The sequence below is a fragment of the Gekko japonicus genome, unplaced genomic scaffold (assembly GCF_001447785.1).
Source record: "Gekko japonicus isolate JY-2015 unplaced genomic scaffold, Gekko_japonicus_V1.1 scaffold1084, whole genome shotgun sequence".
NCBI lineage: Eukaryota > Metazoa > Chordata > Lepidosauria > Squamata > Gekkonidae > Gekko > Gekko japonicus.
The window spans coordinates 239,795-258,732 of record NW_015170308.1 but is presented as its reverse complement, the minus strand read 5'-3'; the positions used below and the strand labels follow the sequence as shown (position 1 = coordinate 258,732).

At 41.2% G+C, this 18,938-nt stretch overlaps 1 protein-coding gene across 1 annotated transcript in view; it reads left to right on the top strand.

Moving 5' to 3' along the window:
• The window catches only part of KDM4C (lysine (K)-specific demethylase 4C), a 276,891-nt gene that overhangs the window by 170,586 nt on the left and 87,367 nt on the right, over window positions 1–18,938 (top strand). The window contains exon 13 of the mRNA XM_015417984.1: window positions 12,351–12,459. Coding sequence (XP_015273470.1) covers window positions 12,351–12,459 — 109 coding nt within the window. The remainder of the gene's footprint in view (window positions 1–12,350; window positions 12,460–18,938) is intronic.

The following is an 18,938-nucleotide window of genomic DNA, read 5'->3' as shown; positions in this document are numbered from 1 at the left end:
CTTATTATTGTTAAAGGATAGAGGTTTAGCCCCCTCCTCTGTTAAGGTTCATTTACTGGCCATTTTGGTTTTGCATAATGGTGTTGATACTTTCTCAGTGTTCTATGCTCTGGAGTCCCGTAAATTTCTTAAAGGTTTGCATACTTTCTTTCCTCCATCTGTTCGCCCTGTTCCACAGTTGAGTTTATCTCTCATCTTGTCTAAGTTGATGTATAAACCTTTCAAACCCATGGCAAAGTTTGATGTCATTCCTTTCTTACAAGACTGCCTTCTTGGTAGTGGTCATTCCGCACGTAGGGCGGGGGAGCTGAGTACATTATGATGTGACCCACCTTTTACCAAATTCCATGCAGACAAGATAGTATTAAGGCACAGTCTATATTTTTTTGTCCAAAGTGGTCTGTAGGTTTCATATAAATCAGGATATAGTCTTTCCAGTTTTTTCCCCCATCCCCAACCTCCATTGCTGAACAAACACTACACACATGGGATGTCAGGCGGGCACTCCTTTTATAAAAACAAACAGAGGAGTTTCAGAAGGATAGATAGGAAGCTTTTTCTTTGTTTTAAGGGTCAAAATAAGGTAAAAGCAGCAGCATCCCAGTCAGTGTCTAAGTGGGTAGTGGCCACTATCAAAGCGGCACATAGTGAAGTGGGGTTTGCCTTGCCCCATCAAACTGAAGGCCCATTCCACTACAGCACAAGCCTCATCAGTGGCTTCCCTATCCCAGCTGTCCCTCGACGAGGTCTGAAAAGCAGCCACTTGGTCAACATCTTCCACATTTGTTTGTCACTGTTCTATGGATATGGATGCTCAAAATGAGGCAACTGTTGGGAAAGCGGGCCTACAACCTATCTTCTGCTAATCTGCCCACACCCACCTCCTTGGTAAGTGAGCTTGCTATTCTCCCATGTGGGACTGCACAGAAGCATAAAGTGGTCTTCTGTGCAGGCACACATCCCTCCCTCCTTTCCTTGCTGTGGGCTGACATGCTATGGTCTCAACCTCCTCAAGGTGGCGAAGCGAGAACTGAGGGAAGAGTGTTTGCCCCACCTCTGATCCTTTGGGTGGGAAAAAGGATACACTGTGAGCAGAGGGGAGGGGGACAACTCTTAGGCTCTAGAAAAATCTCAGAAAAAGCTTGGCAGCTCTTCCCGCAACTGGCCTGCAACTGTGCAGTCCCATATGTGCCTGCACAGAAGACCACTCAATGAACAGGTAAGTGGAACGCTATTTTCTTTTCCCAGCAGCATGAAATCTGGGATTCTATTTTTGCAGATGATTTTGGTAACAAACATTTATAAAGTGCCATGACTTCATTGTAACTAATTGGAGAAAATGAGAATTTCAAGACTTGCAAACCGAATTCAAATGTATGACCAGGCCTGGTAGGTGGTGTATTTGGCTGAAGTATGACCTTGCTGCTAAATCTGGCTCTAAACATGTATGGCTTTAGAACGTTCCTTTCTGTTCTTCTGTCTTTTGAAAAACTTGTAAATCTCACATTATTTTTATTAAGAAATCAAACTAATATCAGTTTTTATGTCATCTGCATTCAGTGGAATTTGGAACTAACTACCTCAGTTCAGAAACCCAATGCAATATGTTGTTTAGTTCATATAAGGTTCTTAGATTCTGTGTTCTTGTTTGTCCCCCCCCCCCAATGTCCCATTATAATTACATTGTCACTCTTCAGTATTACTTCTTGGGGATGATAATGATAATGCTTGTTGCAAAATGCTCGTGTTTTGGAGAGGCATGCTAAAGTCATACAACTCTGATAAAATGTGGGAATTAGGATTAGTTTTACTTTGTTGTCACTGAACCTTATTTCTAATGCTTTGATCTTGGAATACATACCTGTTCTTTGGACTCTCCCTAAAAACCAGGTGCTTTTCATTCCTGGAACTGTTTTGGTCACCACAAGGATTACCATCTAATATTTGGAAGTCTATCTTTTTTCTTCTCTGTGGGCCTCTTGAATAATATGCTGGATCTCTGTGTTAAGGAGAGTGTCCATAATCAGCAGTCTTTCTCCTACCACTTCCATATTAATGTGGACAGATTTTCTCACATTTTGGTCAGGGACTCGATATATTACTGTTGCTGTGGAGGCCATGAATTTAGGGTTTCCAGCTCTGGGTTGAGAAATACCTGAAGGTTTTTTTGGGGGGGGGAGCCTGAGGAGAGTGGGGTTTGGGGAGGGGCTTCAATGGGGTGTAATGCCATAGAGTCCATCTACCAAAGCAGCCATTTTCTCCAGGGGAACTGATCTGTCACCTGGAGATTAGTTCAAATCCTAGGTCTCCAGCCACCACCTGGAGGTTGGCAACCCTACATGAACTCCCATTCTAGTCGAAAGAAACTAGCCTTGGCATGAGTGTTGGTAGCCCAGAACACTGCGTATTGGAGATTTCATCACCCTGCTGGAGATCAGTTTGGCAAGAGCTCTCTTGGAGGAAATATGATGGATTGGTATTCTAACGAAATATCCTGCCTAATCTGAGACTCCAGATCAGAAGCTGTTCATAGTGTATTTGCAGAAGATGAGCCTTTGTTCCTGATTCATCCTATTTACTTATGTTTCTGTCAATTCAATTTGAACAACTTTGATCAGTGTGTTAGAGAAAACTGGATTTGAGTGCATTTGAGAAATGCCTATGGAATCTTTCATAAAACATTGGTGTTACATTAAAATATTCTTATGCAGATACCAAATTTCATGTTGTGTTTCAAATTGCAGTTAGTCTTACAGAAAGACAGCTTCAGAATGTAATTTACTTTATAATATTCCTTTATCTTTGCAAAAACGAACTACCATATGAGCCTTGCTTCTTTTACTGAAAGGCACAGGTAGTTTCCAATTAAGTTACTGTTAGGTTTCTGCTACTTTGTGAATACATTTTATAAGCTAAAGTGGAAGTTTTGTTTTCTTACCTCTACTGGTGCTTAAACATTCCACACTCAGCTTCTGCTGATGACAGAATAAAAGAAGCAAATGAAAGCTCATTTGTCATTTTTTGCATGGGCAAGTCTTGTAGTGTTATCTCACATTCAAGTATATTTTCTTTAGCTCTGGAATTTTGTGATTATCGTGCTTAACATGGTATTACTAACGTTTTGTTAGAAATAAGCATACCATTAATAAAATAATCAATCTGAATCAGCTTAGTATGGCTCTGGATCTTGAACTACTTGGTTTCCTTTTATAACACACTCCTAAAATAGCCCTGTAGCTGATATAATGCTGTTCACCAGACCAATATTTTGTTTTCTAATTATAAGTACAGCATATTTTAAGATTACCAAGGGATAAAGCTGAAGTTTATTTCCCTTGTCCTGTTGTAGAAAAATTCACTTTTGTACTTAGGATTACCAGGTCCCCCCTAGCCACCACCGGGGGGATGGGGGGGGGTAGGGTTGCCAGATCCAGGTTAAGAAACTCTTGGAGATTTGGGAATTGAGAGTGGGGAAGACAAGAACCTCAGTGTGGTACAATGCCACAGCCCACCCTTCAAAGCATCAATTTTCTCCAGGGGAGCTGATCTCTGTAGTTGGAGATGAGCTGTAATTCTGGGGGATCCCCAGGTCCCATCTGGAGGCTGCCACCCCTAGCCTTGTACTATTACTTTGATGCTGTTATTCTGGAAGTATATGGGCTTTGTGTGTGCGTGTGAAAACTCAGCATTAACAAAAATAATTACGTTGACTGGTGGATGATTCACAGTGTGCTCCTAGCATGTCCAGATGACGGGGCACAAAAGCTCAGATGCCTTCACCATGTTAACCTTGTGTATGGACTCGTGGCTGCATGAATAATCTTCACTCATGCAGTCTTGCCACAAAAGGGTGCTAACAGATCATATGGGCCAGGTTTGACTTGCATAAGAATATATGTGCATTGGTTGAACACATTTCTGCTTGTTATATATATTAGCTTGTTCTTACTGCATTGTTTTCTACTTTCGTAATACCACGTTCTGCATTTTTTACTTAAGTCATACTTTATTGCTTTGTTTGTAATTTTTGTAATCCTAGTAGTATTGCCTTGCTTATCTGATGTCTCACACTATTTGACTGGATTGATTATAACTTTATAACCTGTCTTGAGTCTCAGTAACAAAGGTAGACTATTAACAAGGCTTTTTTTCTGGGGGAACGTGCCAAAATGGAGTTCTGAAACCTCTTTGACAGAATTGTTTTAACAATGTTTAAAAGTTCATGAGTTTTCAGTATACAGATTGAAAACTTCATTTCCCTCTTGAGATTTCCAGCACCTCTCTTCCCCAAAAAAGCACCCTGATTATTAATAAAGTAAATAAAAATAAAATAAACATTTCAACATGTGGGTTTAACAGGGGTGTCCAATTCATTTGTCACATGGGCTGGTTCTGATATAAATGTTATGCCAAATACCAGAGATATAAATTTTATAAAGGACACGGGCAAACCCAATTAATAATATCTCTTACTCGAAATGCAAACATACTTAAAACATTGAAACTCTTACAGTATTTACTTTATTTAACATTCTTTGATTTGAATTATTGCATCAAAATCTGGAGCCTTTTTAAAACATCTGCTCAGGGGAGTACACTGCTGGCAGGTGCAAGGGAAAGGCACTTCCTGGATTCTGCCCATCAGAGAAAGAAGGGGAGGGGGCAAGGCACCCAACAGCACTGCAGTCATTACCCCCCCCCCCATTTATGACTCTTCCTCCTAGAAAAAGGCAAAGGGTTTATTCCACACATACCATTTTCTGGCAAAGTTGGATTACAGCCACATGAAGGCCCAGAACAGCTCTAAAATATCTACAAGAAGCAGGACCTGTGATACTCGTGGGGGGGGAGTATTCCTAAGGGGTCGTGTCCTGCAGAAGCAGCTCCACAGGTAAGCCTTCTCCCCCCTGGACCCCGGTGGCGAGGCCTGAACGCCTCCCAGCCACGAGGCCTGCCGCAGAGTTCCCAGAGCGTTCTCTGCACATGCGCAGGGAATGCTCTTACTTTGGGGGGGATTTAAATACCCCCCATAAAATTTTTAAAACTTTTCAGATTTTTCTGCACTCCTGGGGACTGCCCCAAGTGTGCAGGAAAATCTCTCTGCCACCGATGTGCAGATTTAGATATCCGCACGGAGGGGGCAACTTGGTTATTAGATATATAGATTATTAGGACCAGCCAAGTGTCACATAACAGAGGGCAAGCTTTTGAGTTCTCCAGAGTTCTCCAGAATTCTTAAGGCTAGATGTAACCAAAAAGAAACAAAAAAGGAAAGATGCTAGATGGTATGTGATCCAAAGTCCTGGTGTAATATGTGCTGTGCTAGGTGTTAGATGCATGTTCGCAGGGTGCACACTTTTGGGTGGGCTTTTTAAAACAATCACACAGGAGAATGCAGGTGCCAGGGAAAGGCAGTGTGCACCCCCTCTGGGGCATTGCCTCCTCTTCCTGGGCAATGAGGCAGGCTCATCTAGACCAGAGCTGAAAGAGGCAGGGTTTGAAGGGGGTAAGAGCAGTGGTTCCCAGGAGAAATTCAGACAACACTTGTCCAGTTAAGTCAGCCACCACCAAAGAGCAGCTTGGCCCTGCCCAGCCAAGAGCTGTGCCTGGAAGTCATCTTAAGCCATCTTCCCCGTGCCTGGAGGAAGAAAGTGAGAGGGAAAGAGGCACTCACAAAGAGGTGTTTATCAACAGAGGTGAGCACAAGGTGGCCAGCTCAGTGCAGAAGAGCATCTTCCCACAGCCAGCCAAGAGCAGTGCTGGGCACTCGCCCAGGCTTAGCAGAGAGAGAAAGGGAGGTGGAGAGAGGCACCCGTGGAAGAGGTGCTTGTCAGTGGCTGTGGGCACCAGGAGTATAAAGAAACTGCACCTGGCCCCCAGTCAGCCAAGGGCAGCTCCCGGCTCTCCCCTACAGAAGAGGTGCTTGTCAGTGGCTGCAGGTGCTGGGAGCACTGAAGAGGAAGTGCGCCCAGACAAGTGGGAGTTGCTGGCTTGTTAGTGAGAAAGGACTGAGAGGGAGGTGCACTCACAAGACTGGGCACTGGGCAGACTCTGCAGGGTTGAGTTGGGTGAGGAGGAACCAACCAACTAACCAAACAGCCAACCTACCATCCACCTTCTCCTCCTCCAGCGCACCAACAGTGGAGGCAGGCCACATGTGCTCATTTTTAAGGCGGCAACGTAGTCTCCATAGACACTATGGAGATAAAAAGTATAGTGTGTCTTTTTATTACATAGTAAAGAGACCTATTGGCGGGAGATTGCCATTAACTGGAACAAGGCAACTGTAGCATGTGCCCAGCCCACTCACCCCCCAGCAGCCTCCTACCTTCCCTGCCTTGCACCAGTTGCCCTGGATGGGCCGGGTCCAGCCTGCGGGCTGTATGTTTGACATGCCTGGCGTAAGGCATTCTCTAGGGGTATGCACTAAAACGTTCTTGAGTTTGTTTCATTCTGTAATAATTGTATTCATCTTCTTTATTTTAATTATTACCCATGTTCAGATTCTTTATTTTATTCTTTGTTTGTTCCTACTGTTTTTCATAGGAAACATATTTCTGTCAGTAGCTTTTGCTTTCCACTCCATTGGGATGGTCCATGGGAACCTCCATACTATATTTCAGGCAATTAAAGGCAGAATGTATTTCTTCCTTTCACTTTGTTTTTTACCACCTACTTGAGTAGAGGTGGATCACTTAATTTCCCTGACCTTTTTTAAATTCTCAAATTTACTTTTGTTACAAAGATGGATTTTTATACATTCAACAGTATTTGAAAATAGTTAGAATAACTCCTTTTCAGATAACTTTTTTTGCTAAATGTTAATTAAACAACAGGTGTATCTAAACATAGTGCTGGCAGAAGTAAGCAGATTTCAAAACAGATCAAGAAAATGTCAGTGAAATAGAATGTAACACTTTTCTTTGTCTACTGCTGAGATACCACAAAGGGCATGTTTGAAAATAAAAATCTTTTCAGTGCAGATTCTCTCTAGAACATACAGGCATGAAGGGGGGAAAGTGAGTGGTTTTTGTTAGCAGAGAAATGCTACAGCCATATAGGGAACAACATTAGGCTTCCGCAAGACTATAGTTTGCTATTTTATATTTTGATTCACAAATTAAATAGTGAAGCAGTAGCTTTCCCCAGCAGTCCATAATTCCTGTTTAACTAGAAAACATGTAAATTCTGTTTTCCTGCAAGAAAGCATTTGCTATCGTTTCAAGTTAAGTAAGGGGTTAAGATGAGTAATAATGGGTTCTTTACAGAACAGCACATATAAAACAAACAACTAATAATCAAAGGAAACCATAAATATTTGCAAACTACCCCAGGGCTCACAACGTAAATCTTTAAAGCTTAAAAAAATTAAGCTGAATCCCAAATAGACTCAAAATGTCTTCATGTGACATAAAGGTTAGTTGGAACTTTTCCAAGAGGATGGATTTTCAAAGACACAGAATGGCCACAAAAATTCTTGTTCTAGATAACCATAGATCTGACCTTACACAGAGTCACAACCTCCTGTAGAGGCTAAGTTGCAGATCTTAATACATAGGATCCACAGCTTCTGCCTACACACCCGAGGAAGATGACGGGAGGCTGTATCAGGTGCAGTAATTAGGGTTCCAATTGAGGTCACTGTGGTCACCAGGCTGGAGTAGGCTCTGCTGCATCTTCAAAACACAAGGATTATAAATTTCAGTGCTGTAAAAAAATGCTATCCCTGGGCAGTTCATCATATGTTTGCTATAGGGGTATACATTCGGATCTACCCAAGCCAAACATTTACCAAAAATACCTTACTGGTATTTCTCGGGTGGCTTTCAGCATGTCAAATGTAGCTGGGTTTTCTTGGGAAACAGAAAAAAAATAAAATCCTGAAAAAATCCCAGCTATATCTAGGAATTACCAGTCTGAAAACAGCAGAAAGGCAGGAGCAACTCAGCTGTTTGTCAGGCTTCTACTGCAGACCCTTTAAACTGGGCTGCAGTAAAAGCGAGCCAGCCAGGATCTCCAGTGCTGCACATGGGATCTGGTCCACGGGGTCGCGAAGAGTCGGACTCGACTGTGCAACTGAACAACAACAGAGCACATTGCTCCCAGCGGCTCCTGGGGCTTGTAAACCGGGCTGCAGGAGAAGTGAGCCCAGCTAGGATCTCCTGTGCACATGGGGAGCAGATTGTTCCCTGCTGGCCCAGCTTTGTGCTGGCTTTTTTTTTTTTTAAACCAGTATTTTTCTTCTTGGGCCTACTGGACTCGAAAAATATCGGGATTTCTGAAAATTTTTGTATCTGAATACAAGTTATGTTTGCAGATTAATGTAAAATACACTTTTTAAAAAAGGACCCTTGAATAAGTATTTTACAGGTTTTATTATCACCAGTGGCCGGAATCCCACTCTTCTGTGCACAAACAGGAAACTTTGGGCTCATGCCTAGGAGTGGAATAGCAGTTTTAATTCTGGTTGCATCCCTTCATGCCATATTGAAGTTTGTGCTGGTAGGCTCCCAGATTGTTAGGAGTGGATTTCAAGGGAACAATAGTTCCTACAATAGTTCCTTCAAGGGAACAATAGTTTCTGTTATCCTACGGATAATATTCTACTTATTATTATGTGGGGAAGCTCTTGCATATACAGAATGTTCTGTATGTGGCCCTATGGAACCTAATCAAATTATTTCATCTATATTGGGGTAGATTTTTTTTTTGCCAAATAGTTTAAAAACTACTGTGTACTTATAAATCTAAGATTGCTTGCAAAGTGCTGTGTTAGTAGAGTCACACACCAAGGGAGATTTGTATTGGTATACTTCAAACAGTAACCTTCCTCCAATTTACATGACGGATTTCTTTTACAAGCCCTTCTTAAAACTCAGGCCCATTCTGCATCTAGCATTCGCTCCGTTGTCCTGTTCCACACTGGAACAGAAAAAGATGTGGCTCAAAACCACATTCAAATACTCCGGGCCAACGCCATACTGACTGCAGAGTCACCCCTGAACAGCTATAAAACGGCCATAAATCTATGCAGACAGTATCATAAAACTGAGAGATCAAAGGAAGTGAAACCGGTATGCAGTGAGGAGGGTTCAATAAAATCCAACAATCAAAGAAAGTGAACATGGCATGCAATGTAGAGTGGAATTTCTGTTCCAACGTGGGTTTGGTAAAACAGCGGAGCAAATGCTAGATGCAGAATGGGCCTACAGTAGGGTTGCCAAGTCCATCTTCTGCCCCCAGCGGGGGACTTTGGGGGCGTTCCTGGAGGGGGCGGGGCATCCCCGATGTGATGACGTCACGTTGGGGACGTCCGCCGCCTGCCTGCGCGCCCGATCTCCAGAAACGCCAGTTCCCTGCACTTAAAGGAGCTGGCGTTTCCCTTTTAAGTGCATGGAGCTGGCGTTTCCCCTTTAAGAGCAAAGAGCTGTTGTTTCCCTTTTAAGTTCATGAGCTGGCATTTCCCTGCAAGCCTGATCTCAAGCGGAGATCAGGCTTGGGAGGAAACTGGGCTTCATGCACTTAAAGGCAGCCACTCCTCTCTCTCAAGAGAGAAGGGAGAGGGGTGGCTGTGGGTGTTGGGGGCGGGTAGAACCCCCCCCAAAAAACAGGGGACCTCTGGCAAACCAGGGGGTTTGGCAACCCTAGCCTACAGTGGCTGGAAGATGTTTAGGTCCACTGGATGCACAACTTGTTCTGGTCAGACAAACTTAGTGTGGATGTGACTGGGCTGTATATGATTTCCTTAGGTAACCACTAAGCTTTCTTTCCAGTTTGAGATGTACAGTAGGGGTCTTACACTTTGTACAATATAAATACAGTTGTAGAATTGTGAAAACAAGAACTGAAAAGTGAATAACAATAATCCACAGCTAGTGTAATGGGACCTTCTAAAATGTGTTCAACTGTCTTTGAAGAGCCTGCAGATCTGGTGTGTGTGTGGTGGAGTCAGACACAATTTGTGGGATTGGGAGTTGCAAAAATTTGTGGTGGCTAGCAAGAATGATTATGTGTGCCATTATCGGTACACATGATGAGCTCAATGAGAGGGCAGGCACATTCAACAGCAGGGTGGTCCCTGAGGTATGAGGCAAAGCCAGCACCTTGAATTGTTCCTGGCAGGTTCTGGGGAAGGCTTGCACAATGTGTAACACGTCAAAATGGATACAGCTTTCTCACAGTGTGTTATGGGCCCAGAGGGTGGTTGACAGCCTATCCTTTTCCAGTGTCAAGCAATACAGCTTTACAAGTCCTTTCAAGGGCTGCTGTACATGGCAGGTGGAATACATTCAAAGTGAGGGAATCACAAGTTGTCCACCGCTCCCCTTCCCTGTCCTTACCCTTCCAAGGGAGATCGGGGCTGCTGAGCTTCCCAGCTGGCCTGGGCGTTGTCTTCACTAGTTTCTTCTCCAGCAGGAAGCCCTTCTGGGCTAAACCACAAAAAAAGGTTGCAAAGAAAATGCAGAATGGATTTTCTTTTAAGGTCTCTGGGCCCAGATAAACTACTCTGGGACTGGAATGACAGCCCCCCGAGTGGAATGATGGCCTCTGGGTGTAGCAGCTGTGTTCTGGGAATAGAATTCCACTCTGGTGACTGTCATTCCAGTCCCAGAGTAGTTTATCTGGGCCCAGAGACCTTAAAAGAAAATCCATTCTGCATTTTCTTTGCAACTTTTTTTGAGCTGCAATGTATTTCAATGAAGTGGAGCTCAAGTAGTTTCAGTTTCCATTGTTTGTTTGCCAGCTGAATTTGTCTCCTTACAAATAAAGGGCTGATGTTTTGAGCCAGCTTGTCTCTGTGAATGGACCTGAGAACGGGTGAGTACTCTAACCTGGGAACCTACAGCTAAAGGGGGACATTACACTGGAGAGCCACTGCCACTCTGAGTAGACCTGGGAGGGGAGCTTGCAATGCCGAGCCATTTCACGATTTTCTAGGCTCAGAAAATTTTATATTTTCAGTTTTTATTTTTAGTTTCTGCTGTGATCCTTGTTCTTTTTCTTGATGTTTTATTTTAAAAGTTGCATTGTCAAATCCCACTAACCCCCCCCCCCGTCTTTCTATTTTAGGTAGGCATTTTTAAGGGTGGGAGGGGGAGGTTTGGGAGGTGTCAGTTATCAAAGACTGTTAAATAAACAAAATGTGGCAAGAGTGTGACTGATTTAAGCATGTTTGTATTTTAGGTTAAAAAAAACAACCCTTTGTGTTTGTCGGTGTCTTTTATAAAGTTAATATCTTCGCTACCTGGCATGACATTCTATGACACACATGGCCTGGCCCGACAAAGTCCCATTCATGTCAGATCCGGCCCTCATAAATGAATTTGACGCCCCTTTCTTAGACAGTTTTTTATTTGCATTGTTTTCCAGTTCTGTAATTCTAATTCAATGGAGATAGATGTAGATGGATAGCCATGTTAGTCTTTCTGTAGCGGTAGAAAAGAGTAAGAGTCCAGGAGCACCTTATCTGAAGAAGTGAACAATCACTTATGAAAGCTCATTGTTGTTGTTGTTGTTGTTCAGTCGCACAGTCGAGTCCGACTCTTCGCGACCCCATGGACTAGATCCCGCCAGGCTCTCCTGTCTTCCGCTGCCCTCTGAAGTTTGCTCAGTTTCATGTTCGTTGCATCGATGACACTGTCCAACCATCTCATCCTTCCCACTGCATTCTTTTTTGAATTTCTCATGCTGTCTGATTGAATTGCTTTTTATATTTTGTAATCCATCTTTAGTCCCCGCCCATGGCACCCTTTTGATATAATTTGTTATCCGTTTGAAAAAATATATGCATAGAATTGTTACAAAAGCCATCTAGTGTGGCAGAATTTAATACAACACAATGTTTTAAGTTTTTATGTCTCAGTTGAAAGATTAAAAAAAATATTATCTGAGTCAATAGCAAAGTACAGTATTACTTCTGCAAATAAAATCCTTCTGTTCTTCTCTGGGTTTTGGATGTAAACCTAGTAGGGCTGTGGGGGAAACTGAGATGAGCCAGTAATTATTCCTTGCTGCTGTTAGGTAGGGTGATGTGAAGATGGGGATAGGAGTAAATGGGCTGTTTGGTTAAGTTTCAGATCAAACTGGACAATAAAAGCAGATTTCTCTGCTGACGTCATTATGATCCAGCAAACTGAATGTGAGGCAAACCCCCTGCGGTTACTTTTCCGGTGACTAATGTCAGAAAAAAGATCTTATTTCAATCACTGAAACATAATACTATTTTTGTCAGTGTTGATGTGGCCTAAGAAGTGCATTGGGAAGATGATCATATGATGATGGGTTTCTTTTGCTTCAAATTCATTAATGCTTGCATTTCTTTCCTTTGTCTGTGTTGCTGCTTTTTGCAGGTGGGCTCATGTCATGTGTGCAATTGCTATCCCAGAAGTCAGATTTGGTAATGTCACAGAAAGAACACCAATAGACACAAGCAGGATACCTTTGCAGAGGTTAAAACTGGTGAGTAATAGTGTCTAATTTCTGTTCTAGTATACAGTTTATCATTGGAAGAATTTGAAAAGTTCATGTCCATATTGTGGAAATGTCACACATTTTGGGAGTAAAGAGGGGGAGGAGAATTTTTTGGTACCTAGTGCCTAGTTCACCAGATGCATAGTTTTGTTCTCACTTCACATGTGTGTAAAAAGAGGGGGATTGTGTGAAAACAGAGGGGGAGGAGAATTTTTCGGTACCTTCTAACATAAGGTTTTGTAGGGTTACCATATTTTGAAGAGCAAAAAAGAGCAAAAATGAGGACAGATTTCCCAACTGGCTACTTCAAACAAGTGATCACTAAGACAAATCTCATTTTAAATACCCCAACTATTTAAACTGTGATAATTGCTACTAACTAGGAATATTCCTAACCTTCCAACCCAAAAGAGGACATTTTCATGTCTTTTAAAAAGAGCCCAAAAGAGGATGGACATACAAAAAAGAGGACATGTCCTCTAAAAAGAGGACATCTGGTAACCCTCGTTTTTGTCAACTAGTGCCATGTTCATCAGATGCATAATTTCTTCTCAGTTCATGTGTCTGTGTGTATACACACACACACGGAGATAGATACAATCCCCCACGCTCCCTTCAGTCTTTCTCTAGGAGCCTCTTGCAGGTGCTCGGACCCAAGATGTCTCAGTTAGCTGTCACCAGGGGAAGGGTCTTCTCAGTTATGGCTCCTGTCCTGTGAAATACACTCTGATGACACCTGTGCTCTGCCGGGCTTGCTTAGTTTCTGCAGGGCATGCAAGGGTGATAGTTTAGGTTGGCCTTTGGAGTGTAAACCACATGTTTGGGTTGTTTTTGTTAGTGGTATGATGCTATCCACATATTTTATTAGTTTAACATTTTAATGTTAATATTTTATATTATCTGCTTTTATGTTGTTTTTCACTTATGCATATAGTTTTAATGTTGTAAGTTGCTACGAGACCCTTTTGGTGAGCAGTGGCTAAAAGTCGAATAAATAAATAATAGATAGAACTGTGAACTGTGGCAATGATATGCAAGGTGTACCATCTGTGATATTTCTACACGAATCTCAAGTATACAGGATAAGCAATGTGAAGACCTTTATCTAGATTACAGACTAATGAAGTGCTTTTGTTAAATTATTGTTGTTTCCAGGCCTGTAGCCAAGTGTCCTGAAACTGAAATGTTCATGCCCAGTTTCTGACTGTTGCCATTTTCTATATGCAATTTGTATATTTTGCTTAGAGACTGACTTGTCTGACCTATGCAGACTGCCCAAAGATGTTGTTGGCATGTGATAGTGTATATTACATTGGAAAAAATGAATGGTATAGCCAATGATGCTTGCTCCTATAATAACTTTGCTTGAATGGATAGAGGTAGAGTTTTATATTTCCAACATTTTAATCCTGACCTTCCTACAAAGAACTCATAGTATTGGGTATTTTATCTACACAGCAGTCTTGTGAGGCAGGTTAGGCTGGCCCAAGGTATCCCAATGAGCTTCACTGGTGAGTGTAAATTTGAATTTGAGTCCTAGTTCGTTACTGTAACTACTATGTAATGTTAGCTCTAGAGTTCGCATCTGGATTTGTTGCAGTGTCTGGCTCTGGACTTGCATCTCTGTTAGGTGACCTATTCATCTGTTTAAATTAAGGGTTCATCTATGAGCAAGGACAGACGTACCAACCATGGCCTGAAAGAGAGAAGTATTATTCAGTATGGGTTATAAATCAGTAATGAACTAAAATACCTAGGAACTAGTATTTTGCACTGTCAGTTTAAAAATAATATAGATATTCTTCATTCTTGGATCTGTCTGAGGAGTATTTCTTCTGCTGTTCTTGGGGATAAATAGTTTGAAAGACTGTGACATGAGTGTGTCCAACCAATAATTTCCCCCCTAAGGTTGGTCCTGAAGGAAGCTTCTGAACCAAAATGGCTTTTGTACCCTTATTCTCCTTTCACAGTCATTTATCATTGAGATACCACTTCTCTATAGCTTAAAAACAAGAACATTGCCAACAGTTGTTCAGCTCATGAGCACAGATGTTTATTGCACACATGAAGTGTTTGTTTAGATCACACAGGACAGAAATAGTATTTTATTTTTTTAAAAAAAATCTAATGTTTTCACATCCCTTAGGGAATGAAAGGGACATAAACAAACAGATTTTTATTTACTCAAGCAATGAACACTTCATACATTTTGGACTCTCACATTGCCAGCATCCATCATCATAAAAATCCCAGATGTTTTGAATAAAGCTTTGATATGCATATGGGAAAAAATGAAAACAATTTTAAGATCATGACCAAATACAAGTAAACAGTAGTTTAATTATGCAATTCAAAGCTGGTCTCCCCTGCAGTGAACTTTTAATTTCTTTTTTAAAACCTCTTGAACAAAGAATGCAAAACCTAATAGTTAATGCTTACATTTTCATGTGCTTGCATGGTATTAGCTAACATTCTCCAGTGTACCATTAATGGGGAACAGCAAGAAACATAAAAAGTACATTTGCTTTTAACAAAGTATACAGTAAAGCATGCGAAGCCTGCATTTAATGCTGTATTTGTTTGGCTCAGCTGTTATATGCATGTATGTTGTAGATTTTTATGAATGAGATAATTTATTTGATATATTCTGCTCTTGGAGGAAATCCAGTTATGGCTATAGCTTGAGGGATATGGTAGCAGATCATCCCATGGAAATTCAGTTTTTTTGTGCTGCAAGTTGATCATTAGTTGCCTGATAACTGTGCTTGGGTATTTTCATGTTTTCATATAGCCTTGGAATATCTACAGTATTTCCAAATTCAGTCCCAGGTGACTAAGCATATATATAGGAGACTAGGGCTGGGCAGCAATGCTCCCTCTAAGCTTTGGAGTCTTGTGAGCAAAAATTCTACTTTGTGAGCTACTGGCATTAAAGTTGTGAGTAAGCAATTTGGCTACTACATAAATTAGTTTGCTCTGGAGCCATCCTTCCTGAGGTAAGACAAAAATGTGTGAGCCAGAGGCTAAAAAACAGAGCTAGCTCACACTAATTCAGCTTAGAGGGAACACTGCTGGGCAGAACATACTTTTTATCATTCGTCTCCCGCAGTTCCTGAAATTCTAATGCTATGGGGAAGATGTGCTATTGTCTTTTCATTCTAATAGTGGTTAGCTGAGTTTTAGATTAAAAATATAAGACAGAGATGAAAAGCCTTCCTACTTGACCCACCCTTTGAAATGAATTCACCCCAAGACATTGTGGCAAAGGAAGGAGAGAAACAGTTGGAAAAATGTTTCTCCCTATTTCATAGAATCATAGCATTGGAATGGACCTCCAGGGTCATCTAGTTCAACCCCCTGCACAATGCAGGAAATTCACAAATTATGCTCCCCCCACACCCAGTGACCCCTGTTCCATGCCCAGAAGATGACAAAAAACCTTCAGGATCCCCAGCCAAACTGGCCTGGAGAAAAATTGCTTCCTGACCCCAAAGTGGTGATCAACATTTCCCTGGACATGTAATAAAAGGCCACAAGAACTAAGCACTGATGCAACCCTTCCTGCCCTCCCTCTCATGAACTGCCTAAGTTCACAGAATCAGCATTGCTGTCAGATGGCCATCTAGCCTCTGTTTAAAAACCTCCAAAGAAGAAGAGCTCATCACCTCCCGAGGAAGCCTGATCCACGGAGGAACTGCTCTAACTGTCAGGAAGTTCTTGCTAATGTTTACCCAAAAACACTTTTGATTCAATTTCAGCCTATTGGTTCTGGTCCAACATTCTGGTGTAACAGAAAACAATTCCACATCATCCTCTAGATGACAGCCCTTCAAGTACTTGAAGATGGTTATCATATCACCTCTCAGTTGTCTCCTCCCCAGGCCAAACATACCCAACTCCTTCAACCTTTCCTCATAGGACTTGGTCTTCAGACCCCTCACCATCTTCTTTGCCCTCCTCTGGACATGTTCCAGCTTGCCTATATCCTTCCTAAATGGTGGTGCCCCAAACTGAACACAATACTCTAGGTGAGGTCTAACCAGAGCAGAGTAAAGCGATACTATCACTTCACATGATCTGGACACTATACTTCTGTTGTTACAGCCCAAAATCGCATTTGCCTTTTTAGCTACTGCATCACACTGCTGACTCATGTTCAGTGTATGGTCTACTAAGACCCCTAGATCCTTTTTGCACATACTACTGTCAAGACAAGTCTCCCCCATCCTATAATATGCATTTGATTTTTTCCTGCTGTAATATCTTGCAGATCCTTCTCTGTATTGCTATAAATGAATTTTGGTTGCAGTACATAGTTCAGACTCATAAAAAGTTCTATATTGCACATTCTGGGTAACTATGAAAGCAGCCCTGGACTATCTAACATTTCACAATCTTGTGACAGTTTCCATACTATCACTCCATTGTTATATTTGTTTATTTGTAAGCTATCACAAGGATAATAATAGGATTGCTGTTTGGCAATTCATAACTAAAAACATTACATAATGTTGACAAATAGAGCAGTGTTGTATGTATCTGTATAAGTGGCTTAATAGTGTCATCCTAGGTTATGCTGAGCTGCAAACCGGAAGGTCTGTAGTTCGGCAGTTCGAGATCCTAGTGCCGTGTGACGGAGTTAGCTCTCGTCTCTGGCCACAGCTCCTGCCAACCTAGCAGTTTGAAAGCAAGAAATTGCAAGTAGATAAATAGGTACGACTTCGGTGGGAAAGTAACAGTGTTCCGTGCACCTCAGTGTTTAGTCATGCCAGCCACATGGCCACGGAAATGTCTTCAGACAGCTCTGGCTCTTTGGCTTGGAAACAGAGAAGGGCTTTTGAGCAAGGGAAACCTTTACCTCTACCTTTCCTTTAAGCAGATCTACTCATAGTGATGATTGATCCACAAAATCTTTCAGTATCTGGATAAGGTCATAGCAGTATATGTAGAATCTTACATACTTGAAAATTTGCTCCTAACAACAAATATCAGTAAGCTTGAAAACCAAAGATTATAGTCTTGACCCTTGATAGTTAAATCAATTCTAAAAATAAAGATATTTCACTGTCAGAGTAAAGAGCGGAATCGTGAGCAAATGCACGTTAGCTTTAAAAGTAGTGACTGGTTCAGTCTCTTTAATGTTTTCAAATAGAATTGAATCAATTTGGACTGTTATTTTGATCTAATTTTATTAGAAAATAATTTTATATAAAATTGAAAAGAGTTGTAAAGAGTTGGTTTTTTTGGAAGTGTAGAAATGCTTGACAGTGATGTATACCACTGCTGTCATGCAATTCTTGAAATATGAGCAAGTATTGATTATCTTTCAGCTTTTCAAAAATATTGCTGCAGGCAATAAAATCAAGGAAAGTCATTATACTGAACATTAACTTGTGCACTAACTAGCTGACTTCTACATTTTCAGTTCGGGGCAAACACTTAGGCGTGTTCAACCATTTCTCCATAAATATCAAAATTATATTAAAATACTATGAATAATATATGCTTCCTTTTTCAATGAGATCTTTGATAAAAGTATAGATGATATGATAACTAATGAACTCACTACAATTTGTAATGTCAGTTAAAATATATGCATTTATTAAGACTATGCACAAAACACTATGCAGGTTTTTTTGCTGCTATCTGTATAGAATTCTCATAAGTAGCTGTCTAAAAATGTACTCAGAAGCTCTGTTTGCTTAATATCAGAATGAATGCTACAGTAAACAGATCTTATAGCAAGCTGAAGTGACACAACTAAAACATTTTGTATAAAATATAAAGTTTTAGATTGCTGTAGCTACAAACAATAGTTTCTGAAGTTTACAGATCAGCAAAAATGAACAAGTATATTATTTATAATAATTATTTATAATATTGTTCCTTCTTACATAGAGATGGCCATGGTCACATGGAAATTAAAGTTCTATCAAAAACATTCAACGCTTCAAATGATTTTAAAGTATTTAATCGAAGTTTTACTTTGTCCTTTTGCAGAAGCACATCTGTGCGTACATGCATGGACTGAACTACTATTAATGAAACAGTACCTTAAAGAAGTCTGTGCAGAAAAAAAATCAAATATCACTTTTATACTGTGTTTGTTATTATTCATTTCTAGTAAGTTGTTTACTAACAGTTAAAGCCCAATTTTGATCATGGTCACTGATATCTTCTTTGGCTGCTGCTAAGGCCGAAAGAGAATATCTAAAGGCTCATCTTCGTGGTTTCTGTGCAGGCAAGGAGGTCTCTTTTAAAGTTCTCTAGAAAGTTTGGAGTGCTCAGCCCCCCTCCCCTTGTGGGCCAGCTCTTTCCCATCCAGCCAACACATGACGGTGCAGACCAAGCACTCCTTTCCTTAGTCCTTTCTTTGCCACCATGGAGATAGGACGTCTTTGTTCTCTTCTGATCATTGCACAGTTTTCCTTGGTGATTTTCTCTGATTATTCACTTTTCTCTCTTCA